At 40.6% G+C, this 24514-nt stretch overlaps 1 protein-coding gene across 1 annotated transcript; it reads left to right on the top strand.

Annotated features, from left to right (window-relative positions):
• Positions 1 to 357: 357 nt before the first annotated feature.
• dnai1.2 (dynein, axonemal, intermediate chain 1, paralog 2) lies at positions 358 to 24514 on the top strand. Its single transcript, XM_073468056.1, has 20 exons — positions 358 to 399; positions 592 to 651; positions 823 to 921; positions 1150 to 1230; positions 1552 to 1678; positions 1900 to 1955; positions 2103 to 2258; positions 2460 to 2519; positions 2642 to 2770; positions 3444 to 3537; positions 3680 to 3797; positions 4006 to 4049; positions 4191 to 4438; positions 4703 to 4792; positions 5082 to 5169; positions 5359 to 5438; positions 10449 to 10597; positions 13422 to 13521; positions 20193 to 20375; positions 24413 to 24514. The coding sequence occupies exons 1-20, from the start codon at positions 358 to 360 to the stop codon at positions 24512 to 24514; spliced, it is 2106 nt and encodes a 701-aa protein (XP_073324157.1).

Raw genomic sequence — 24514 nt, 5'->3', positions numbered from 1 at the left:
CTTAGGCAGGAAAGCTGTCGTTCAAACGGTTAACAACAGTGACGGTGGCTTTCAAGACATATAAAATGTTCTCATGATATGATTCAATTAAAGTGTATTTGCTAATATACAGTAATGACAAACTGGAAAACAAAACAACAGACGTCAGCCCAACCCATGTGAGCGCCATGTGATGGGAACTATCTTGACTTGATTATGATCTTTGCTCTCTTCAGTGACCGACAGAGACGGCTGGTTGTCTTGGCAACCCATATACAGCAGCAGGCAGCTGCTGAGGAGCGAGTCGTCTCTGCGTTTGACGATTTAAAAGTTTATTTAAAAATACCGAAATTGTTGTCAAACCGGACTCATTTCACAATGCCCCTGCCTAACAATAACGTTGCAGCATTTGCGAGAAAGGTAAAAGGTCAACTTAGTTTAGCTAGCCTAAACGTTAAAAAGCTTACGTTAGCAAAGTCACAAAGCTAGCTACAACAACTGCATTAGAGTAAAAGCAGTAGCTACCAGTTGACGTTGAGTGCACTGACAGTGTTTTCATTATGCTAATGTCAGGGCTTACCATTTAGTTGGTTTTCATTCGTTTTCACACAGGGCTCGATTGTTCAGAAGGCACCTGGTGCGAAGCCAGCTAAAGCTGCGAATAAGAAAAAGGTGGGTGAACCTCCAACTCACAAACCTTTTAAAAAAATCATAAATTCCATTAACACTTCTGAATTTTGGCATCTGGCTCTATGAGAAACACATGTGCTTTTACAACTTGATGTACTTTTTAATTGAACCAAGATATAAATCTCTCTTCTCTCTCTGTATGTAACGTTGCAGGATGAGGACGAGGGTGTGGATGCGGGAGATGGGTGGGATGACTGGTCTCATGGGAAAGCACTTATTAAGCCTCAAGATCAACTGGAGCTCACTGAAGCTGTAAGCAGATAGGGATCTTCATCGCTCAAGTTTGAGACATCCATATGCGCTTGTCGAGGGAATTGGCTCAGACTTTGCTGCTGTTGCATAATTCTTCTTTTCCAACTAGAAAAGTTCATTATCCTCTTTTTGGTCATTGTTTTTGCAAATAATACCTCTGCAAAATTATGCAGGCCTTTGTAACCTGTACTGTTATGGTCTCTGCTTTATCTATAATGTTGCCATTAGGAGCTGAAAGAGGAAATCACCAGGATCCTGACTGCAAACAACCCACATGCCCCCCAAAATATTGTGCGCTACAGCTTCAAGGTAAAGTGATATCAAGGCTTATAACTTCACATGACTCACTGTAGATGCAGTCATCACTGCAGTGCTGAAGCCACCTTGTACTGAAGAATTTTTTCATGAAAAAGGCAGAGATTGTTACTTACCTTATATGTATTCACCTTTAAAAGATGACAGTAAGTGATTCAATGCCAATGTTATTGTGCCTTTTTGTGTCAATATGTTTGAGACCATGTAAGTAGTTGATTAACATACATTTCTAATTTCCTAATACCTTTAAACAAAACAGGAAAACAGGTTTCTCTGCTCGCTGTTCCTAACATCATAGCTTCTTGTGTTTCCCAGGAACGTTCCTTCAAGTCTACAAGTGTCGTGGATCAGATGACTGTTCACTTTGTGTTGGAGGGCAGCCTCCTGCATCAAGACTCCGATGAGGCTCGTAGACTGAGGGCCAAGGAGGGTCTCTCTGAGGGTAGGTACTGAAACATGCTGCAGTAATATTATGTGTCTATACATATTCAAGGCTCATAATGTTCCATATTGTGTTTTTGTTACATTAAGTGTTTGCTGGTGTAGTGCATAGTTGGTGCCACAAGGTGTCACTTGCAACATGTGCCATCAAATTCAAGACAAAAGTGACAAGTTCATTTTCTACACAGTCAAATCATGATGTAATATTTCGCATGTGTACAGAGACTGCAACAGTCGACGCTGGAGCAGAGCCTGATGAGGAGAAACCAGAAACCCCGGTAAAAATATGTTTTATATGACATTTTATATGTTGAACTAAAATCAGAGCAATGCTTTGTGCTGGACAGTATACTCCAATCTGAACAGGATCCTGTGTCCCTCACAAGGTCAATAACTTTACACTCCCCCCTGTTGGTTTTCCACAGGCAACACCTGTAGAGGATGGAGGGGAAGTGGAGGAAGCTGGAGAAGAGGACAGACCAGACAGTGTTGTCTCCAAAACTGACAAGAAGGAGCCAAAACTTACTAACCAGTTCAACTTCAGTGAGAGGGCCTCCCAGACTCTCAATAACCCACTAAGGGTAGGAAGAAAGATAATCAGTCTCTCACCTGTCATCACAACTGTAGTTATCACAACTGACATAGTAGTTGAGATAACTACATTTAGGAAAAAGGCAAAGTTTTAATATTGGAGGGTCTGAAAAACACAATATTGTTGTTTGTGTAATAAAATATTCATAGCCTCAAGAGTTTCTCTGGAGTCATTGTTTATTTTCCTGTAGGAAAGAAGCTGCCAGACTGAACCTCCCCCACGCAGCGTCTTCTCTGCCACCGCTACTCAGGTACTGGATAACCTGATGTGTTTAAAAGAGATGTTTAAGGAAGGCTCATTTTCACACAGTTGAGCATCAGTGAATATATATGCCCACATGGGCTGACTGGAATAACTCAATTCTCTTTGCAGTGGGAGATCTATGACGCGTATGTGGAGGAGCTGCAGAAGCAAGAAAAGAATAAAGAGAAGCAGAAAGCGGCACCATCAAAGAAAGATAGTGACAAAAGCAAGAAGAAGACGATGCTGACAGAAGCTCAGGTAAATTGAGACTTAAACTTTCCAGCCTAAATATAACATGTTTCTATGTATGTATTGGAATCTTAACACAGTTACAGCTCATATTAATCTTGTCGCCATACATACCATACATACATTGCTATACATACATTATTAATGGCTGTTAAATCATAGTATCTTCAAAGTTAACAATATGGCTACCCAGCACACATGGTGATACTTTATCATCATACTCATAATGTTATTAGGGATGGGATGATAAAACGCTCACAATAAGTTAATTGTGGTGAATTTTCATTATGGGGATAATTGTGAATTGAGAGAATCTTGAATACCCATCCAACATGAGACGAGTGATTTGAAAAAGCTGTCTAGCTCAGTGACATACAGTCCTACATTGTTTTTTTCTGATTTATTTTGAATTGCCAAAGCCTGTCACCATGGCTGAAGGCATGGCTTGCACATTGTATCCCTCACAAAAAACAAGTTAAATTGGATGGTTGTAAATACTACAGATTCCAAACGAAAAAATGACAGAGAGCTGAGGTTACCATTTATTTATTAAAGTGATTCCAGTTTGTTTAGTAATATCGTCAATCACAATTGTGTTATACAGGATAATTGTGACATGAAATTTTGATATTGTTTCATGCCTAGTCCTTGTTAAGTCTGTAACAATGTTTATCTTCTATAGATGGATGACATGAGCAAAGTGGGCAAGTTGTTGAAGAAGTCAACGATCCTAGAACGAATGGTCAATCAGAATACATTTGATGATGTAGCACAAGGTATGCTTCAGTAAATATGTTAAGTGACACAATAATAAACCACAATCCCACTTTATATTCAAGTTGCTACACTTTCTCTTCTCTTCTCTTCTCTTCTTTTCTTTCTCTCTCTCTTCCTTGACCTCCTTTCACGCCTCTTCAGATTTCAAATACTTTGAGGATGAGTCTGATGAGTTCAGGGACGAGGAGGGCACCCTTCTCCCTTTGTGGAAGTTCCAATATGACAAAGCCAAAAGACTGTCTGTCACTGCCCTCTGCTGGTAGGTTTGATCATCAAGTCTGCTGATATTCCCTTCAAATTATGTTTTTATTACGGGGAAAAATATGCAGCTGCAACTCTCACTCTATCTAGTGTTTTAAAGATAATGTCTTCGACTGTTTACCTCAACTATCTGTGTTTGTTCTTCAGTTTTATCCCTTCTGCTGTTAAAAGGGAGAATAACTGATTGATGCACCTCTCCTCAACAGGAATAAGAAATATCAGGACCTATTTGCTGTAGGAATGGGATCCTGTAAGTACACCTAATAAAAATGAAGATCCATACATTTGTATGTTAATCCAATTTAATCCAAATTTTAATTGCTGCTTTTTTATAAAGCATATTTGGTATTTGACCTGATCGTCCACTCTCCTCTCTCTCTCTCCCTGTCAGACGACTTCAGTAAACAGGGGCGTGGCATGCTTGTCTTCTACTCATTGAAGAAGTCTGCCTTCCCAGAGTACACCTACCCCACCACCTCTGGCATCTTGTGCCTTGACATACATGAGCAGCATTCCTACCTGGTGGTGGTCGGCTTCTATGATGGCTGTGTGGCTGTCTACAACTTGCAGGAGGAGGGACTGGAGCCCATGTATAAGAGCACAGCCAAGACTGGCAAGCACACTGACCCCGTCTGGCAGGTGAGAGTAGGGGACAATGGTAGAGGTGATGGGAGTTCAGGCCATTTAGTTCCTGTCATTAAATCCTTGCACTGTTACTTTGTCTTCATTTACATGGGAGCTCTTTCATTTTTTCTGCCATGAGAGCCATCCCAAACCAGTTTATTAGGAGTAGAAGTGGACTATTCAACTTTAACACCAGTTATGCTACCCCCCTAACCTAACAGAGAATTTAATGTACAAGAAAATAAAGGAAATGTCACATAAATGTATTTTTTCATTCAGGTGTGCTGGCAGAACGATGACATGGACAATAACCACAATTTCTATTCTGTGTCATCTGATGGCCGAGTTGTGTCCTGGACACTCGTCAAGGTTAGCTAAGGAATACTACTTACTACTACTACATTACTTTCTCTGTAACTCTTATGTGGTCTAATTAGAGGCAGTTTTTCCTCTTTTCGTGTTATCTCAGCAAAATGAAAATATGATGCAAGTTGGAAGACGCTAATTAGTTGCTCTTTGTTTGCCCTCTGGATAAGTTTGTCTGTGTGCTTCTTCACATTTGCAATTATTATCTTCAATTTATTTGGTTGTTTTCATTTGCATGTCTTTTATCTATTAGTATCTATTACTTCATCACTGTGTGTTTTCATGCTTGCAGAATGAGCTGGTCTTTACAGACATTATCAGACTGTCAGTGAATGGAGCTGTCTCTGAGGGGCCAGAGGGTGTACAGCAGCCCAGCATCGGTAAGGGCTCCATTACACTGCATGTCATCTTGCGCATGTATATGAAAATGTACTGTATGTTTTTAATTTTGAATCTATCACTTTAAATATTATCTGATATCAGATCAGATTTGCTTCAGTCCAGTACATCAGGTCAGTGTCTGCAACAGTGCGTGTCTAATTAATGTGTTCAATCCCTCTTGTCCACAGCCTGTGGAACATCGTTTGACTTCCATAAACAGATCGACTATCTCTTCCTAGTTGGCACAGAGGAGGGGAAAATACACAAGGTATGTATCAATGATTCCACTACACTAGTTTTACAGTTACATTAATTAAGCATCTTGTTAACAGGGCTCACTTAGGCAGCCAAATGTCCAGTGGGGAAGCGAATCACAGCATAACTTGTGATACAATACCATCAAGCTATTGCACATTGGCATGAGTAATACATTAAAATATAGTGTATGTGTAACTGATTAAAACATAACCCTATTAAATGTATTTTATAGGGTTATGTTAATAAGGCACTGTATTATTCCACCTCATTTACAATCTTTAACGGACCGTTTCATTCAGTGCAAATAGCGTATAATTAGTGTTATTATATAAAATTTTAGATTGGTTTTCAAACACACAGGCAGCCATGGGTATTAGATCATTTCAGTAGAGACTTCAAACTTGCTTGAGATAATCCCATAATGAGACAGATGTGTCCCAGTTTCATACTATGTACTACATACACCATGTATTAATGTTGTTATTATCGTTTAAATATATTTTTAGGCAAATGAACAAAAGGTATCCTTACTTGCCATCATCCTCATTCATAGCTTGTAACCCTTAGAGCCAATATATTGTATAACTTTTTGGTAGTATTCTGTATTATGTATTCTCTATTGATTTGTCCTGCTTGACAATGCTATAGGAATCAGTTCAAAACAGAGCCAGTGTGAAATTAAATGCAATACTTGATTTCAGGTATGCATCACAACAGTGGTGCTACCCATCGTGCATATGAATGAGCACTGACAACAGAGCTAGAAGAAAGTCAGACAGACAAAACAAGTCTGAAAATTTAAACATATTGACAGTGAAATGTGTCAAAAGCCCAGTGATCGTGTTAAATTATGTTTTTGACCCATCATTAGGCCCTGCAGTGGGTATCAAGCTGTGACATCATAAATCTACTGGGCCCTCTGACAGACGACACCATTTTCTAGATCTGACATAATGTACCTTTAAGCTGCCTTTAAATCCTAGAGCAGATACTCTGCGGCTTGACCCGGCTTTATATCTACATTATATCTGCTTAGACTACACTACAGCAGCTGGCTCGACTGGCTTGAATGGTAACTTTATGTGAATGGTTGTGTTGTCCAACCACCATCACTGCCTACCTGGGTCGGCTAGACTTACTGCCATGCCGTTACTCGTTTGTGCCCACGATTATCTCCAAATGCACCCCTCCCTCCTTGTGCAGGAGGGAGGGGTATATTTGTATACAGGTTTCTGACTAACTGACTGAATGGCCGTAATGCACACACACAATGCATGTTTCATTTGCGCACAACAGAAGAGCTCTCCACACACTATTTAATCCAAATATAGGCATACTTAAAAGGGTAGGCTGCAGGCTGGGTCTCTCCTCCCTTGTGCAGCTACTTCCATCTCAAGACTGTCACAGAATGCACTGTGTTAGGCTTTTCTACTGTACAAGATAATAACTGGACGTTGAAGTTAAAGCAAGGGGGTATCTATTAGTGGCTGTGTTGCTGACTCAATAGCTGTCTTACCTTTCTCTTAATTAATTCTCTACACCCCTGTTGCAGGTGGTGCTGAACTAGTTGCTCCTGCATCCACTTCAACATCCATTTTCAAATACCTGGCCATAGAGTCCCTTCTTTCTTATCATCTTCTCATATCAAACTCCTGACTTTTTGACTTTTGATGACTGGCCATTAGAGTGACTAGTAATTACTAACTGGCCAAAAAATAACAATCTTTCACATGACTCACAAATACCATATAACTTTTCACAAATATGTCTGGTTTTCCAAAGTTCGCCGGCTTAAGAAAATTTGTAACAAAAATTCTGCTGGTGCTGTTCAGCAAAGCTGCATCCCTTTATTGTGTTTTCTTTCTGTACCACCTCTGAATGACATTAGGACCATCTTGGGGATTTACACTGTCTCCCTGAAAAATGTAAGCTCATTTTGTTTGTGCTGCACTCAGATATCCTGCTGGGCTTGCACTCTGAAGGGTACAGAAGCGAGAAAGTTTCCATTAATAGTATGTGCATGTGTTTGCTGGTGTATGTGTGCGGCTGTAGAATTGTGCATGTGCACTTGTGTGTGTCTGTTAAGCCCATTGGGAGCCCCTCAGGCTTGACGTTAAGGGTTTAATGAGTCTTCTTAAGCAGAGGCTCTCTCCGTCCACATCAGACAGCTGGTAGTTTTTGGTTGGCCTCCCACCTTTTCTCTGCTTTTCTCCCTCGTGTTCTTGTTACCGTAGGCAGAAAGACACTCGTGAACGTCTCATTTATTTGCAGTTACCAGCCCTTATTCTATTGATTTAATAAAAGTGCCGCTCACGGACAAATGCCCACTTTATTGAAATTGGCAGATGTTTATAATATTAAACCTACTGCTTCAGGGAAGACTCTCTTACGTGAACATAAAGAGAATGCAGCGTTTGGTAGTGAGATGATGAGAATTGAGTTTAATTCCTGGCTACAAGAACACAGACACAAATGCACCAGTTTAAGTACACACGGAGACAGGTGAACACACTGTTAGGAGATAATATATATTGTAAAGTTAAAGGACAAGGCTGCTTTATGTTATCTTTTTAATATTCTCAACATCTCAACTGATTGAAATTGCAAGCCAGTATTGTCTGTGTTGCTGCAGCCCAACACAGTCTGATCTCCAGTGCTTAAGAACTTCACTGTCATCCAAAAACAATTTAAAAAAAATATTTTTCCTCTTACCTGTAGTGCTATCTATCTAGATTGTTCTGGTGTGAGCTGTTGAGTTTTGGAGATACTGGCTGTAGAGATGTCTGCCTGGAACGAGATGGTGCTCAGCTTGCAGTGCTCAGAGTGCCAAAAATGCATTTGAAAACCTCAACAGGGTGTCTTTTTCAAGAAATCATGACCCAGTTACTCAAGGTAATCAACAGACCTCGTTGTGAACAGTTTCATGTAGCAAGTTTCTTTTTTTTTCTGCCGATCTACACAGCATTACCACACAGTAGGAAGCGTGCATCTAGTCATGAATGAGAGGCTCGTGCTCGTGACTGTTCAGGATGTTAACATAAATGCCGTACTCCTCGGCTTAGCTGCAGTGTTAGCTAGCTTAGTTAGCTTAGTTAGCTGCACACTTCCTTCTGTACAGTGATACAGAAAGACAGTAGTTCCTGAATGAAACTGCAAGTCTGTGAATTTTCTTAAGTAACCAGGCCATGATTTCTGAAAAACATGGCTGTTCACTTTTTCATCCATCCAGTTCCATTAAATTGGAGAGAGGGCAGACATCTCTCCTGCCGATATCTCCGAAACTCACAAATTCACACCAAAACAATATAGATGGATGAAATCTAGATGGAGAAAAAGCACTACAAGTTTGATTGTGAATGGTCACATTGAATCATCTAAAAAAAAAAAAAAGCTGGAAAAGATCCAATAACCATTTTTGATATGGTGCATAAACAGTATTCAATTCAAGATGCTCATTAGTTTCACTTGTCTTGTTGTGTTGTCAGTGAAACCACTGTCAGTTTTCCCCTCACTTCAGACATGAATTGTGTTTGCTACCTTCGAATTCCTCACTGTGAAATGTACCTCTTTGCTTATCCCTGATTAGCTTACTCACTGGAGTTAATCGTGAGGAGACACGTCTGAAACATGTCTGATTGCATCTTGGTGGCTTTTTACCTGGCAACATGATTGAGGTCGCAAATGAAGCAGCAGACTGAATCTGCTTCCTATGATGGCTGTGTCTTAGATGCATGCTGTGTTTATAGAGACACACATCACCTTCCTTGCAGACATATAGGCAGACACCCACCCAGTCTGTGAGATGAAATACGTTCTGTCTGTCACCTCAAGGTTCAGCAGCACAGAAACCCCAGGAGAGGACAGATTAAGAATCTTTCACCTAGCTGCAGGGCAACAATCAAACTGTCAGTGCTTAGAAGTGCAACAGCTGTCCCCACAAGCCATGCTGTTTTATCCTGGCTCGTCCAGTTAATTTATTACTTAAATCTAACTCTGCTGCTGTGGTGGTACTTTTAATCCTATTCTGTTGATTGCAAACTAACTGGAAATTTACAGCGTAATTCAACATTGATTTACAGAGAACTAGAATGCTCTTTTTGTGTCCGAAACTGTCACACATATTAGACTTCTAGCCTCTCTGTAACCAGCAATGTCACAGCAAGACCCTTTCAGCTTCCAATGCAAAATGAAATGTGCCCAGATACATAAAGCATTCTCAAGAAAATACTGTACTGTCTTTTAAGTTTTGCTAAGACTTGCATGGAAAATGTGTTTACAAATATACAAAAAAAAAATAATGTCTTCTGAAACGCTGGAGGGACATTTGTCAAGTCATAGTGATGTCCAGTTCAGGCTAGTTTTTAGTCTGATTGCCACACAGCATTTGTACTAACCAGACCTTACTGTACAAAAACCAACAACAATAACAGTTCAGATAACAGTCAAGATTTGATTAAGCTGAGCAGGAAAGGTGTTACCATGGGAACTTTAATGTGTACCTCCTGGGCTGTTGAGTTATCACTTAATATTTTAGGAATCTTTTTGAGATGTTTTTAAAGCCCTCAAGTGAACAGTTTGCTTAAGGAAAATTTGCCTTGGAAGAATTGGCCACCTGTCATACTCAAAACAATTATGGGACACTATGTCGCTAAAGTAACTGCTGGCAGCTGGTAGCTGAGCTGCAGTTAGCCAGTTAGCTCAGTTAGCCATGCAGCTAGCGGTCCAGACTTGGAGCTTTGGGCACCAAGGAAGTGTTTGTGTTTCCACCGCTAGCACAAGAGCTTTAGACTGGGACAGGATGGGGCTAGCTGGTTATCATGCTAACACCAGCAGATATCTCTGCAATGCATTACATAGATATCATAATTTCAAAATTGTTATTTCTTCAGATTTTGTCATTAAATTTTAATTTTTTAATGTTTTTAACTAAAAATCTTACATATTGCACCTTTTGGAGAAAATCCTGCATTTACAGATCATCCATTTTGGTCCAAGTCAAGACTTTGCTTTTATTCCACAGTGCTCCAAGACTTACTCAAGCCAGTTTCTGGAGACCTATATTGCCCACAGCATGGCAGTGGATGCTGTTAAGTGGAACCACTTCCACCCGAAGGTCTTCATCTCTTGCAGTTCAGACTGGACCGTCAAGATCTGGGACCATACCATCAAGTAAGACAGCTTGCAGCTACTGTAGATATGACACCACTCTAGACACTGTACTGTATATTGCATCACAGCTGTCAAAATTCTCATTCCATTTTGTCTTTAGAACCAATCCCAATGGCTTAAAACCTATAATTACATTTTTCTTTTGTCGTGATGTTAGTTCAAAGTGCATACATCTCATTCATCTAAGATGCATGTTTGATGCTTTCATATCTCATTAAACAACTTTTTCACTAACATTAGGTTGTAGACCTAATTTAACTATTGTGGTACATGTCGGGAAAATGTTGTGGCATTTGGAGGTAATGGTGATATTATTAATATTGGGTGTCAGCACTCGCCTGCTGTCACAGCAACTAGGGTCCCACCTCCGACACTGCTGGCATCCCATCAAACGCAGCTGGCAGTGTGGGCTGGTGGGAAGCTGTTGAGGGATTGTGTGCTTGTTGCTGCACTAGTGACTCCTCCTGGTTGGCTTGAGTGTATTTGAAGAGGAGGGTGACATCTCTGGGGAAATGCTTGAAATACTCAGTGCCACAATCTCCCTGTGAAGCTCTTTAATGTTGAGTGAAAAGGAGCTTATGACTCCATATGTGTTAGAGTTGACACATGGAAGGCAGTGGGAGTAAAGAGGTGACAAGAACTACAGTGCATATGGAACTGACCATCTTCATTTGGGATTAAAAGGAGAACAAATGTAAAGACAAGTACGTAGGAAAATTGCGATTGCAAATTTGGTTCATTGAACTGGTTATTAATGTGTGATTAATATTTTAGTCTTAGTATCATTCAAGTAACATCACTACTCTCTCAGGTTTTAAGGAAATGGAAGATAAATACATTTCTGTTTAGCTACAGCATAGCAACTGCAATTTTATACTGTATGTATATTTTTGTAGATAGCAACATCACTTATGTTCTGTGATCAATTGTGTACATTCAGTGAAGAGGGGACTAGATAATCATTACTCCTGTAATATTTCATTAGTATTTAAGTTTGTCTTCAGTCTTTATTACCTTCTGATTCTCATCATGAACCCAGAATGATTTGACTAACATGCAGTGCCTCCCACTTCTTGTCAGCACAGGCAGCTTGACTGAATAATGATAGTAATCATCTGCCCATTATGGGAGACCGGGTTTTCAAAAGTGATCCATTACATCCCATAGATACAAGACATATTGTGTCGGGGAGAGGCTGATGACTGGATCAAGCAACTTTTCACTTTGCCAAACTGTTCAGAAGTGTGTGAAAGCTTTACACTAAAAGTCTTTACGCTGAGGCTAGTATATTCTGTAAAACTATCCGATGATGTTAGCCAGTTCTGAATGAACTGAAGGGTTTGTAGCTTTATAGAAGAGACTTGCATCAAGTCTGTTAATCAGTCAGTTAGCTTTATATATTTGCGGCTCAGCCTGGTGATAAACTTGGACATTATTTATGAATCCTAATAGCTTGGACTCTCGATTTACAGTATTTGCAGTGTCAGTCTGCAGTAAAAAGCCCCCTCTTTTTATTTATTAGCCTTTTGCACCTAATTTCAGACATATTCTATGCCTGCCAGAATGCATGTTATCTATCAAACAGGCACAGCAGCATGGCAGCACATTTGTTTGTCTGTCATCTGGGGGACATCTTGAACAAAATCAATAAGGGAGGCTGTTACAAAAAATGAGATGAGGAGTGTTAAGTGTGGATTATTGTGCATTCTGGTCTGTTAACCAAGGTTAATGCAATTTGTGAGGGTCAGTTTTGCACGGTAAATACTCGACATCTCTTTAATGCATTCTTGATAACACATTCCAACATTATTACTTTTTCATTTGTTTTTTTGGAGCTTGCTGGTAGTAAACATCTTCACAGCTGTGAGCTCTAATTCACTTGCAGAATGTGCCCAGAAGGCTTCGGGTGTTGATTAGTTCCTCCCTTAGTAAGTCAAACACTTTACTATTACTCAGAGACTGCAAGTGCAGATTGCTTTCATGTACGTATTCAAGTCTCCGTCTAAGAAAGTTTTGTTACCCGGTCTGTCTCGCTCACACACACACACACTTTCTCCTCAAAGTGTGTGTTGGATTTAGCATATAGTGGTCAGGTTGCACATTGCAACCAACTGAATACCTCTTGTGTCACCATTCCTATAATGGCCACTAAAAGAGTAAAAAACACACAAGGCCCTCTCTAGAGCCAGTGTGGGGTTTGTCCGTTGCAGGCTACTGTAGAAACATGGCTCCATGAAAGAGGGCCAAAGAAAATTCTTAGTATCAGGTCATTATACACTAATGACACATAACTGTGAATATTACATTCTGGTTTTTACGAATAGATCCCCATAAATCCACCTAAATTCTCCTTCTTGATTTTTATTTTGAAGATTACCTTTATGCGCCTGTTTCAGCTCTCGGAAAATTTTCATTCTTCATCCTGCTTCCAGTTATGTTTTTTATAAGTAAACAATCGGAGGAAGTAGTGTGCAGGTGGCTTGTGTTTCATCTTCACCCGTTTCCTCTGCCAGGCTTTGATGAGGCATCAGTGACTAGACAGATTGCAACTGATTACCATGGATGACAGTCTAAAGATGGTGTTCTACTGCTTGAAACTTGTCAGAAGAAACCACAGACGTACCGTCTGTATAGAAACAAAATGTGCTGTTTCATATGTATAATGCAGAATATGATAGTTATCCTGAAGTATTTCTCTGACTCCAGACTCTATAGAGAGCACCAACTCTGGATGACTCTATTTCAGAGGCACATTGCGTTTTATGCAGTATAATGAAAAATGCAGATTTCCTGTCTGACCTTGGCTGTCCGTGTGTTTTTCCAGCACTCCAATGTTCACCTTTGACCTGAATGCAGCTGTTGGTGACGTTGCCTGGTCTCCATACTCCTCCACTGTATTTGCAGCTGTCACAACAGATGGAACGGTAAGTGTTGACTTGAACTTGAGTTTAACAGTTCATCATGCTTTGTTTTTTTTGCTTGTTTTGGTCTTTAAAAGACTCTGGGTCAATCTACAGTGCATGGTTTATGCTTGGAGTAATTAAGAATATCACATTATTGATTGTACATTCAAGTGTTTTACATTTATAGTTGAGGAAAGCAGATTTTGCGCTGACTACATTTGATACAGAATGTAGAGCTGGGCAATATAATTTAGATAAATGGGGTGGACAAAATAATAGAAAGAACACAGAGGATATAATTCAACACAAGTCAATAGCGCCACAGAGTACAGCCTCCAAAATGCCAATGCAGCTGAATCAACACCTCTCTGAGACGGTCTCAACAAATACTGAACAATATAACCTTCATGAAGGTAGGATTTATTACAGTCGTATCAAACTGCATTGGTTTAAGCTAGGTGTACATATGGAACTTAAAAGTTGTTTTCCTTTAACTATGATTGAAGAAGGGACACATTACTAATGATCATAAAGTTATCAAATATGTAATTACATAGGAAATCTAAGATATATAAACCATCTATACCACTAGTCTCAGACCTATGTGACTTCATATACTGTAGGATGCTTTGTCTGAAGGCTAGCATTATCTCCACCTCACATCTGCTGTGTGCCTAAGATAATAATCACAAACAGCTGTGCCATCTACCACCTGCCATCCTCTTCATTATGATCCTTATAACACAGTTACACACTCAGCTGACTTAACCATTGCTATTGATCAAGCCCCAGATTAGTGCACTGGAACCTCGGGCAATAGAGTTTGATCAAACACAGTTTCTTGCCACAAAGGCGGCTTCCTACCCTGCCAGTGGTTATTGATTCCAGCCAGAAGTAATTTCAGTGGATGCCTTGTTGCTTATCTCCACATATTTTCTTAATATGGCTGCAAGCTGTCCCCATCTGTTTGTCTTCGCACCAGTCTGTGCCATCGCTCTAAAGTCCAATGTGTTGTGTCTGACACATTTCCTGTCCGGTGTGCCAAGTGAAGTCGAGTGAGAGTGACAAAAAGGAAATGAGAGCTGAGCAATTTGAAAGACACCTTATGTGATAGTGTGTGCATGTGTGTCCCGTCTTCTCCGATGCCAGGAGTCAGTCACCACAGGCACAATACATACTGTAGCATATCCAAGGTTAGGTAAATTATGTCACAACCAAACATATCAGTCTTGGTAGGATATGGAAGAGAGGAAACATCAAAAATTCACAAATCAAATGTCTCTTTTATCGTAAATTGCAGATAAATAACCTACAATGCATACTGCTGATGTTTAAACCCAGAATAAAACCAGCAGTTTGTTTAACTGTAAACATCATCTGCAGAAATAAAACATTTAATTAAATGACTTTGTTAGAAAGCATATCAAGTCTCAGTCCTTTTTGTAATGATGGTAATTTATTCTCTCAAACTGGATCAAAAGCAGTTTTCAGAAGCTATTAAAAAACTCATTAAAATCTCATCAGTTGGCATACATTTTACAGGCACAATATCCTCTCCTTTCAAAGCGGCAGGAACGACAAGAATATTAAATTGAAGTCGATCGAGGTCAGTGTGCCTGGTCCATTTTTTCTCAGTCTGCAGATCTTAAAATTGAACCATCATCCCGGTCAGATTTTAAAGGATGAGCTGGGGCGAAAATAGCTTAGATTTTGTTGACGGGAGCTAGTCATTATATATAGGTATACTGGAATTTACTATACTGCCACAATTTTAGGTAGGTGAATGTCAGCCCGGGGTGTGCAGAATTAACTGCGCCCATTAAATAACCATACTATATTAAGTCCAAGGCCACGCTTAACTCTCCTTGACATTTGGTTGTATTGAAGAATGACAGAATATTGTCAGAATTCCCACATTCACTGGTTCTATCACAGTACATGATATTAATCGCCATAATCTTCCCACAGGATAGCAGATTCTTTGCAGTACATTTTTCATTTTCTGTTGACAAGTGTCTGATAGAGCTTGAGTGACTCAGCATGAGTTGTGCACTGCATGACGTGTATTTACTGTTGATGACAACCTGGCCTGCTGCTGCTGCTGCCACACTGCGAAATGTCAGAGACACAATGGCTCACGTGTGTGTGTGTGTGTGTGTGTGTGTGTGTGTGTGTGTGTGTGTGTGTGTGTGTGTGTGTGTGTGTGTGTGTGTGTGCGCGCATGTGCATGTGTACGTGTGTTCATAAGGATAATGACTTGCCTGGCCGGCTGAGGTGTAAGAATGACACTGAGCCTGTGCCACTGCAAACAAATATCTCTTGGTTCTCTCTGTCCTTGCCTCTCCATCTGAGCCGACTGTTGAAGAAATAAAGTGTCAGGATGAAATAATGAGTCCAGGCTCATCCCCCCGTGATTTGTCTCCAAATCCATATTTGCTCTCTGCGCAGCTCCCTTAACCCCCTGCACATGGACTGCCACATATTGCAGGTAGTATACCTGCATCAGCTCATGCTAGATTATTAGATCTAATACTTTAACGACATCAACCTGAAGCAATAAAAACTGACTAAATGATTTAACTCATTTAAAGCAGTAACAGGTGACCTTTCAAATTCACCCCTCCTAGCATTACCCTGTGGTATTACTGTTGGTGCTGCTGCCACAAAGCGTAAGCTTATAGACTAGAGAGTTACTGTCAAAACCAAAAAACAATCGTAAGAATCACAATTTGACCGAGAAACCACGATCTCAGTGCTATAAAAAGGCAGAGTCAAACACCCAGTTGTATTAATAAGTAGGCAGGTTTTGTTGCTTACTAATGTAGTAGAAAGAATGCCATTTTTCTAGTCCCAGTGGTAAGAGGGAACACATATCCACAGGGGGACCAACTTCGACACAACACCGGAGCGCTCTCCATTGAGTGAATGCGGTGACTTTTTCTAGGACTGCTCCATGGTTCACCTCAGAACTCCGCCAACTTAAAGCACATGGTCGCCGCCTTGAGCGTTTTGCCAAGAAAACTGGACTCACTGTTCACTCTCAAATGTACTCGGACCACATCACCTCTTACAAGACTACTCTAAATGCTGCCAAATCTGCCTTCTACTCCAACATCATCCACCGCGACGGAAACAATACCAGGATTCTATTCTCCACAGTAAATAACTCAACTACTCAAGCCCAAAGAAACTGCCACCCGCTTCACATCAGCCCTTCAGTGTCAACAATTCTTGGACTTCATCAATCACAAAGTTTACTCCATTCTTCACCATCTCACCCCCTGCCTGTCTTCTCAGTCATACACTCCTTGGCTCAATGCTACTGTCCAGCCCACCAGTACCCTGTCTGCCTTCCATCTTCCCTCGAATCAACAGATATCTCAACTGATCATGTCTTCCAGGTCTACTACTTGTCTACTCGATCCACTTCCTACCACATTGGTCAAGGCTTGTCTCTCCACACTCTCCTCACTCATCACACAAATTGTGCACTCCTCCCTGTCAAATGGTATTGTTCCCTCCCTACTCAAAACTGCCTCAGTCACACCCATATTAAAGAAACCTGGCCTAGACCCGAATGAATTCAATAACTATCGCTCTATCTCAAACCTCCCATTCATCTCAAAAGTTATTGAACATACAGTAGCCTGCCAACTTCAAGACCATCTATCAAACAATAACCTCTTTGAGCCTTTCCAGTCTGGTTTCCGTCCCAATCACAGCATAGAAACAGCTCTCACTCAAATTACAAATGACCTTCTTTTAGCAGCGGATTCTGGCCTACTCACCATCCTCATACTCCTAGACCTCAGTGCCGCCTTCAACACAATATCTCACACCATCCTCTTAGATCGTTTGGCCGGCACTGGGGTCTCTGGCATTCCTCGTCAATGGTTCCATTCTTACCCGTCTGACCATTCACAGTTTATCCTAGGAGAAAATACCAGATCATCACCCTCACCACTCCCTCACGGAGTTCCACAAGGTGCTGTCCTCTGCCCCCTACTCTTTATCATCTATATCCTCCCTCTTGGCAATATCTTCCGTCATTTTGGTATCCACTTTCACTGTTATGCTGACGACACCCAAATCTACATCACCACCAAACCAGACACTACATCACCACCTACTGCCCTTATGGACTGCCTGCAAACCATCACAAACTGGATGTCAAACAACAAGCTCAAACTCAATGGCAATAAAAGTGAAATTCTTCTCATCGGATCCAAATCATCACTCTCCAAATCCCACCCCCTCAGTATTCTCATTGACGGCTGTTTGGTCCCCACTTCAACCGAAGTTAAAAGTCTTGGCGTTATTTTGGACAGTACCCTCTCATTCACATCTCACATCAATAACATCTCACGCACAGCCTTTTTCCATCTCCGCAATATCTCCAGACTCCGCCCCTCCCTCACCCAGCACTCCACCGAAATCCTCATAAATGCCCTGGTCACTTCCCGCCTGGATTATTGCAACTCCCTCCTCACCGGTCTACCACAGAAACTTATCCACCGTCTACAAACCATCCAGAACACCACCGCCAGAATCATCACCCGTACGAAGTCCTCGGATCATATTACACCAGTCCTCATGTAACTCCACTGGCTCCCTGTCCATCAGCGTATACATTACAAGCTCCTTCTGCTAACATTCAAAGCTCTCCATACCCAGGCCCCCCCATATCTCTCTAATATGCTACACTCTTATATCCCACCCCGTTCACTCCGTTCCTCATCTGCCGCCCTGCTTTCCACCCCTTCATTTTCACTCACCTCACTGGGCGCTCGGGCTTTTAGCTGTTCTGCACCTAGACTCTGGAACTCACTCCCTCTACACATACACACTCTGGACTCCATCGACACCTTCAAATCCCACCTCAAAACACACCTTTTTAAGTTGTCCTACTCCCTATAATACTCTGTCCCCCAACCGTTTTATCCACCTTATCTATTTATCTAGCCACATTGTATTTTCTTTGTATGTTTTTATATTATGTGATATTGTATTTTTATCTGTTTTGTTTTTTGTTTTCTGTTTCTTACATGTAAGGTGACCTTGGGTGTTAGAAAGGCGCCAACAAATAAAATGTATTATCATTATTATTATTATTATTATTATTAATGCCCATACGTTCACTCTTGTTTTACCTCGGTTTCTATCAATCTCCCTCTTCACCTTTTTTGCCTCCTTCATGAGCAGGGATCTTTATCTTTAGCAGTGTAGAGTTTCCACAGTTATTCCAGTTGTTCCACTGTTACCTGGGGGTAGCAACAAGGGAAAACAATGCAGCTTCCTGGTTTGGTTGCAGAATGACAGACATGCTCAATTTTTGCAGCAAAAAAGCCAAATTTGGCAGACCAAATGGCATATTGAAAGCAAGGTTTATAGGGAACCAATCTGTGGTGGTGGATGGTGTCAATTTCTACAGCCATTACACTGCAATCAGTTTTTGCTCCAGAATGATAAGTTAAAACAAAAAGTCTCAGTTATCTATTGCTAGTTAAATATACTAAAATAAATTAAATTAAAATATGTAATACATTTTAAGTTTGATAAATCATAAGAAACCATTTTAACACAGTAATATGTCTCTGTGCTCAAGTTCATGCATGAATTGCAAATAGTCACTGTGTACTGCAATCAGTCATGACTAATGTTACATTAGTGCTTATATATCAAAAGCGAAAACACTACAGATAATGGCTGTAGTGATGGAGGTCACAGAAAGTCATACCCTGGTAGAATATGATGATTCGTTGCAAGTGATGACTGCGATGCTTTGTGTGGTGATGGTACACACAGACAGTGTGAACCCTGGCAACCCGATCACAGTCATCTCCCTGGTAAAAGGAGTGGGCTGTGCTTTGAAGTGGGCTCATTTGTTGTCGACAGATTGTCCAAATGCACTTAGGCTGACAGAAGAATATCTGTGATCTGGTTCCCTCTGGATGACGATGTCCATGATTTTGTATTGGGGCTGCCAAACACACACAAACACACATATACTCGCACATAGGGACAGAAATGCACACTCATTGAATTACTGGGAACACGCTTCCTTGCAGCAGATGGTCCGGCTTGCATCCCTGCAGAGGCTTGTGCTCCACTATTCTCCCTCTCACATTAAAGAAGACACAAGCATGAGATATGAGAAGACAACAGATTTAGTTTAGTTTTTCTAATTATGCTCATTTCAGGTTAATACTTTTATTTTGGGTGTGTACTATAAAGTGTTTTCGTGCTTCAATGTTCAAGAATCTCATTATGTTTCTCATACTGACAATTGCTGCAGCAGTCCTATTCACCCTCTGTCTGATCACTTCAGTGCCTGTCTCTTTAAGGCCCCCCTCCAAAAGAGCCCAGTCTGCTCTGACTGGTCAGCTCTCACAAACCTGAGCAAGCACCACCCACTGTGTTTCAGAATCAGCTCTGTCTGTGTTTTTGCAACCATGGCTGTGCTGGGGGGCGTGGCTGAGGGCGGTGACTGTGCAGTTGTGACATCACAACTTTATGGAAGTCCTGAGTGCTTATTTGAAGCAAAGGCTGTGTGCACTTCTGTTTTGACACTTTCACAGTATTTATATAGCAGATGCCAGAGTCCTGAATTGTCAGTTCAGTTACAGAGTCAGAACTGTACAACATATCATAAACAAAATGTTAAATCTTTTTCAATCACTCACCTTTTTCAGGTTCACGTTTTTGACCTCAACATCAACAAATATAAGGCCATCTGCCAGCAGCTAGTGGCCAAAAAGAAGACCAAGCTGACTCACATTGAGTTTAATCCCATCCACCCGATCATCATAGTGGGTGATGACCGAGGATATGTCACCAGCTTCAAACTCTCCCCTAACCTCCGCCAGAAACCTAAGGTAAGAGTCTTATCAAGTTGCCAGAGAGTGACTTTCACTTTCACATTTAACTACATTAAATTCATTTGAGCTAATATAGTCCAAAGCTAATGCCAATGTTGAGCCTGCTAAAAAGAAGATAAACCTGCCTTTCTGCAGCTTCACCATTTTATGTTTCTGCTCTTGCTGCTTTGTCTTTATAATCAGGCTGTAATGTCACATACAAATGGACCTCTTCCACAACAGCACTGAAGAGTGTGTTCTGCAGTGTTATCATTGCACTTGAATGGCCTGTTGTGTTCTTTCACCTTATATACCATTTTATCTGTAAACAGTCTGGATATATGTCTGGCCTTTTGCATTATTTACGACTGCCACTTGTTCCACATCAATAAAAGCAGATAAGATGATTAATTCTTCGCGGAGTGCTGACCTCGAGCTAATTTCACCAAATTACAATTGAATGGAGGCCAGAACACCCCCCCCTCAGCAGCTCATTATCAGCATCACTAATCGGCCTGTATTTCTTTCTCCCTTGCTCATTTAGGCCAGTTAGCAATTAGCCGCAGAGAAGCAGTGTTGTTTATAATTGAATAAGCTTGTTAGAAAAGATAACTCGAAGGAGAAGCAGAATATGAATTGTTATGTATTGGAACTTTTACTGGAAATCACATAACTGTGACCACCCTGGTCTCACATGTACCCTGTCTGTTTCTACCTTTACATCCTGTCACTCATACTGTCAAACTGCCAATTAATGTTAAGACACGATGGGAACAAAAAACTTGAAGCAAAGCTAAGTAATTCTGTATTCAAGCCAAGTTGTATCCCACTTTAGCCCCATTCACAATTGATGAGTCACTGAAGGCTCTGTTGCCACTCATGACAATGGTTAATGAGCTGCGGAGTAATCACAGCGGTCCTACTAAACACAGGAGGAAACCAAATGGCACACTGAGTCACAACACTTTAATCAGGGCCCATTTACAGTCAGCTCTGCAGTCTCTCCAGTCTCCTTTGTGTTCTTCACAATTGATGCATGTAAACTAGAAGAAATGCTAACGACTCGAGCAATACATGTTTATTCTCACGACACGTTTTTGTGCATTATACGTTGCCGCATCTGGGTGCTACACACATCAACAGTTTTCCTTCAACCGCACGCATAAATACAGTTTGGATGGGTACAGCATAAGAAAAAGTACACACACACACACATTCAGTGCTACCCTTATTAGCGACCTCAGACTGTAGCACTAAAGCGTACAATTGGGAAATAATTGCACAGTTCAGCACCACTGACAGTGCTCAGAGCATTTTGGAAACCCAGTGTGGCAAATAAGCATCAGGCACAAAGACCCACTGCAAATATTTTCAATAATATGTCTTAGAAAATTGGCACAGAAACCCTCTAAGAAGAGCACAATGGGCGTGGTGGCTCATGAATATACCCAAAGCACTGGCACAGTGGCCTAGCACACTAACAATAGAGGTGTGCTGTACTCACTTATTTGAAGAGCGTTGGGTAAAGCTGGCAACAGAACTCCTTGGCTCGTTGACTCTCATTATACTAGTTCAGTCCGCTTGACCTCTCGCTTCTTGTGGTGTTCCCTTAAAGACTTTTTAATTATCAGAAAAAGATAACAGAAGTTTACTTTAGGATGTACCTTCCAAAGTATGTTCTAAAATGGTCTCTTGTTTTGCTGAAGTGAGCAGTTACTTCCCAGCTGTAAGCTCGAGGGCCACAGTCACTAATGAGGTAATGTCAGGTGTGCGTGCTGTTATGCTGTACTCACAGAAATGTACAGGCCTGTGGGTATGTGGTGATATCGTGTAGGGTTTGTGTCAACCCAAGTGTCCATGTCCCATGTAACAAGAGATCACTGTGATTAAGAAGGTTTGTGTAGTCATCACTTGCTAGTTGAATCTGGTCTGAAAGTGCACATAACACTCCAAATGCTCATCATCTTTAGATAACCACTAACATTAAATGAACCCTGCCTGTGTTTAACTCAACACACTGCTGTGTGTGCAGCATCAATGTGTTCATCTCATCTGTCCTCTTTTCACTGCCCTCATTCTGTGTTGCCCGCAAATCATAAGTGGCTGTTGCGTTATAAAAGCAGCCTTATGCAATATTTTGTTATTGTCTACTAATCACTACTGTGTCCCAGAATTTTACATCTATAAAGACGTTTACGTTTGTATTAATGCTGAGTGCCAATCACAAAATTCTGTGATGTATACAAAGCAGGTATCTGTATGCAGAACAAGAGTGGGGTTTTACTGCTGCTGTAAGCAAACCAGCAAGGAAAAATAGAATTATAAAATATATCAGAACACGTGTTGAGAGATGAGGAATGTTTATTGTTCTGATAAATTCTGAAGTTGTATTCATTTGAAGCACCACTGTATGCCCAGTCAGCCTTTCTCGCATGTGCTTTATTGGGCCATTCATCATGGCAGAGATATTATGTTGCATAGAGTTTTGACACTCATATGTTTAGGGAACGCAGCTGTCTGTCTGGATCAGCCCCGCTCGCTGTATCCATTTCACAGTTCAAAATAGCTACACCAAAATATAGATATTAATGTTCCAAGCTTCAAAGGAGGAGTCAGCAAGACCCACCCCTCATTTGTTCATTGTTTTCATACTAGTAGAATTTAAAAAAAAAACATACTGTACATTATGTGCTAATTTTGCACTTGCAGAATATGGTGAAAGGTCCACAGACAGACTGCAAATAAAGGCTCATGGCCACATCCATTAACACCACACTCAAACTGGTGTATTTATCCTTAATGTTGACATTTTTCCAGTGTAAACATAATGCTCTTGAATGTAACAGCAGGCATTAATGTTATTAGTCACACCTGTGTTTTTCCTGCACTAACAATGGAAGACGACACAGGAAGCGTCTCGACGCATTTCTCCAGCGGTCTGTATTATAAGCACAAATAAATTGTGGACTGCTTCCATTTTTCATTCTTGAGTCAGTTCGTTGAAAGTTTATGAGAGCAGAACAGTCAATTATATTTAAATAAATAGAATTCTTTGTTTTTTCTACGGTGCTATCTGAATTTCACGCAATCTCAGAATGATTTAGGCTTTTGCACAACACTTTTTCTTAAACCTGAGAATCCGATAAACTCTAATCATGCTAATCATTATTAGTAACAGGCCTCTCTTCAAATGCACTAAACATAAAAATACGAATTATCTATTGTTTACCTGAAATTGGAAGTCCATCAGCATATCTAGCATATTCAATAAATTCTAGTACCCTTATGTTTACAGTTGCATTATTACAGTGATACAAACTGTAATACATGTTGCCTCTTAAATTCCCAAAAGTGTTAATTCCTGATTAAAATGGTTAAAATCTGTGGCTTTATGGGCTGAAACTAAACGTATTAACAGGTAAATATTTATTCATCTCATTAAGCATTTAATTATATAATTATATAATCATTTATGTATTTTTTTCAGCGCTTGGATCCCTCTGTAAAAATCAAGTGAAGCTTTGTTGAACTATAAGATTCTATCAAGCTCCTTTAATCAAAGTCCAGTTCAGTTGAGGAAAACCTGTGGCAATGGTAAATGAGCCTGGATAACGACAGGCCTGTTTAATATCCTTTAACGGAGGTAGAATGAGCTCACGCAGCAAGACAAGACAAACATTCAGCCATATTATGTGGTTCTAAAGTGGCTTTGCTTTTCTACACACAGGAGTACTTAATGTGCCAGTAGTAATTACAACAAACCACAAACTTTGGAGGATATCTTTGAATTTGTCCTTTGTAATGGCACCCACAGGCAGCAGCTACATGTTTTCAAAGGACATCTCACAAAAGGGTGGAAAGAAATTATGATATAATTTAGTATTATAACCACTTTGCTACTATTGACCTTACATCTCTTTAGATTTCTGTCTGATTATTGTATGCCTTCCTGCTGGTTTTGTGGTCTCCCCCAGCATGAGGTCAAGTCATTTCTGAGTCCTTTTTCTCTCTCTTTATATGTGTGTGTGTGTGTGTGTGTGTGTGTGTGTGTGTAGGTCAAGAAGGGACAGGAGCTTCCTAAGGGTCCAGAAGCGGAAGTAGCCAAGATGGAGAAGCTCCTCAGCCTGCTGAGGGAACCCGAGCAAAGCACAGTTTAG

The sequence above is a fragment of the Pagrus major genome, chromosome 6 (assembly GCF_040436345.1).
Source record: "Pagrus major chromosome 6, Pma_NU_1.0".
In the NCBI taxonomy this organism is placed as follows: Eukaryota; Metazoa; Chordata; class Actinopteri; order Spariformes; family Sparidae; genus Pagrus; species Pagrus major.
Note: the sequence above shows the minus strand (reverse complement) of the source record. Positions and strands in the feature narration are given on the sequence as shown.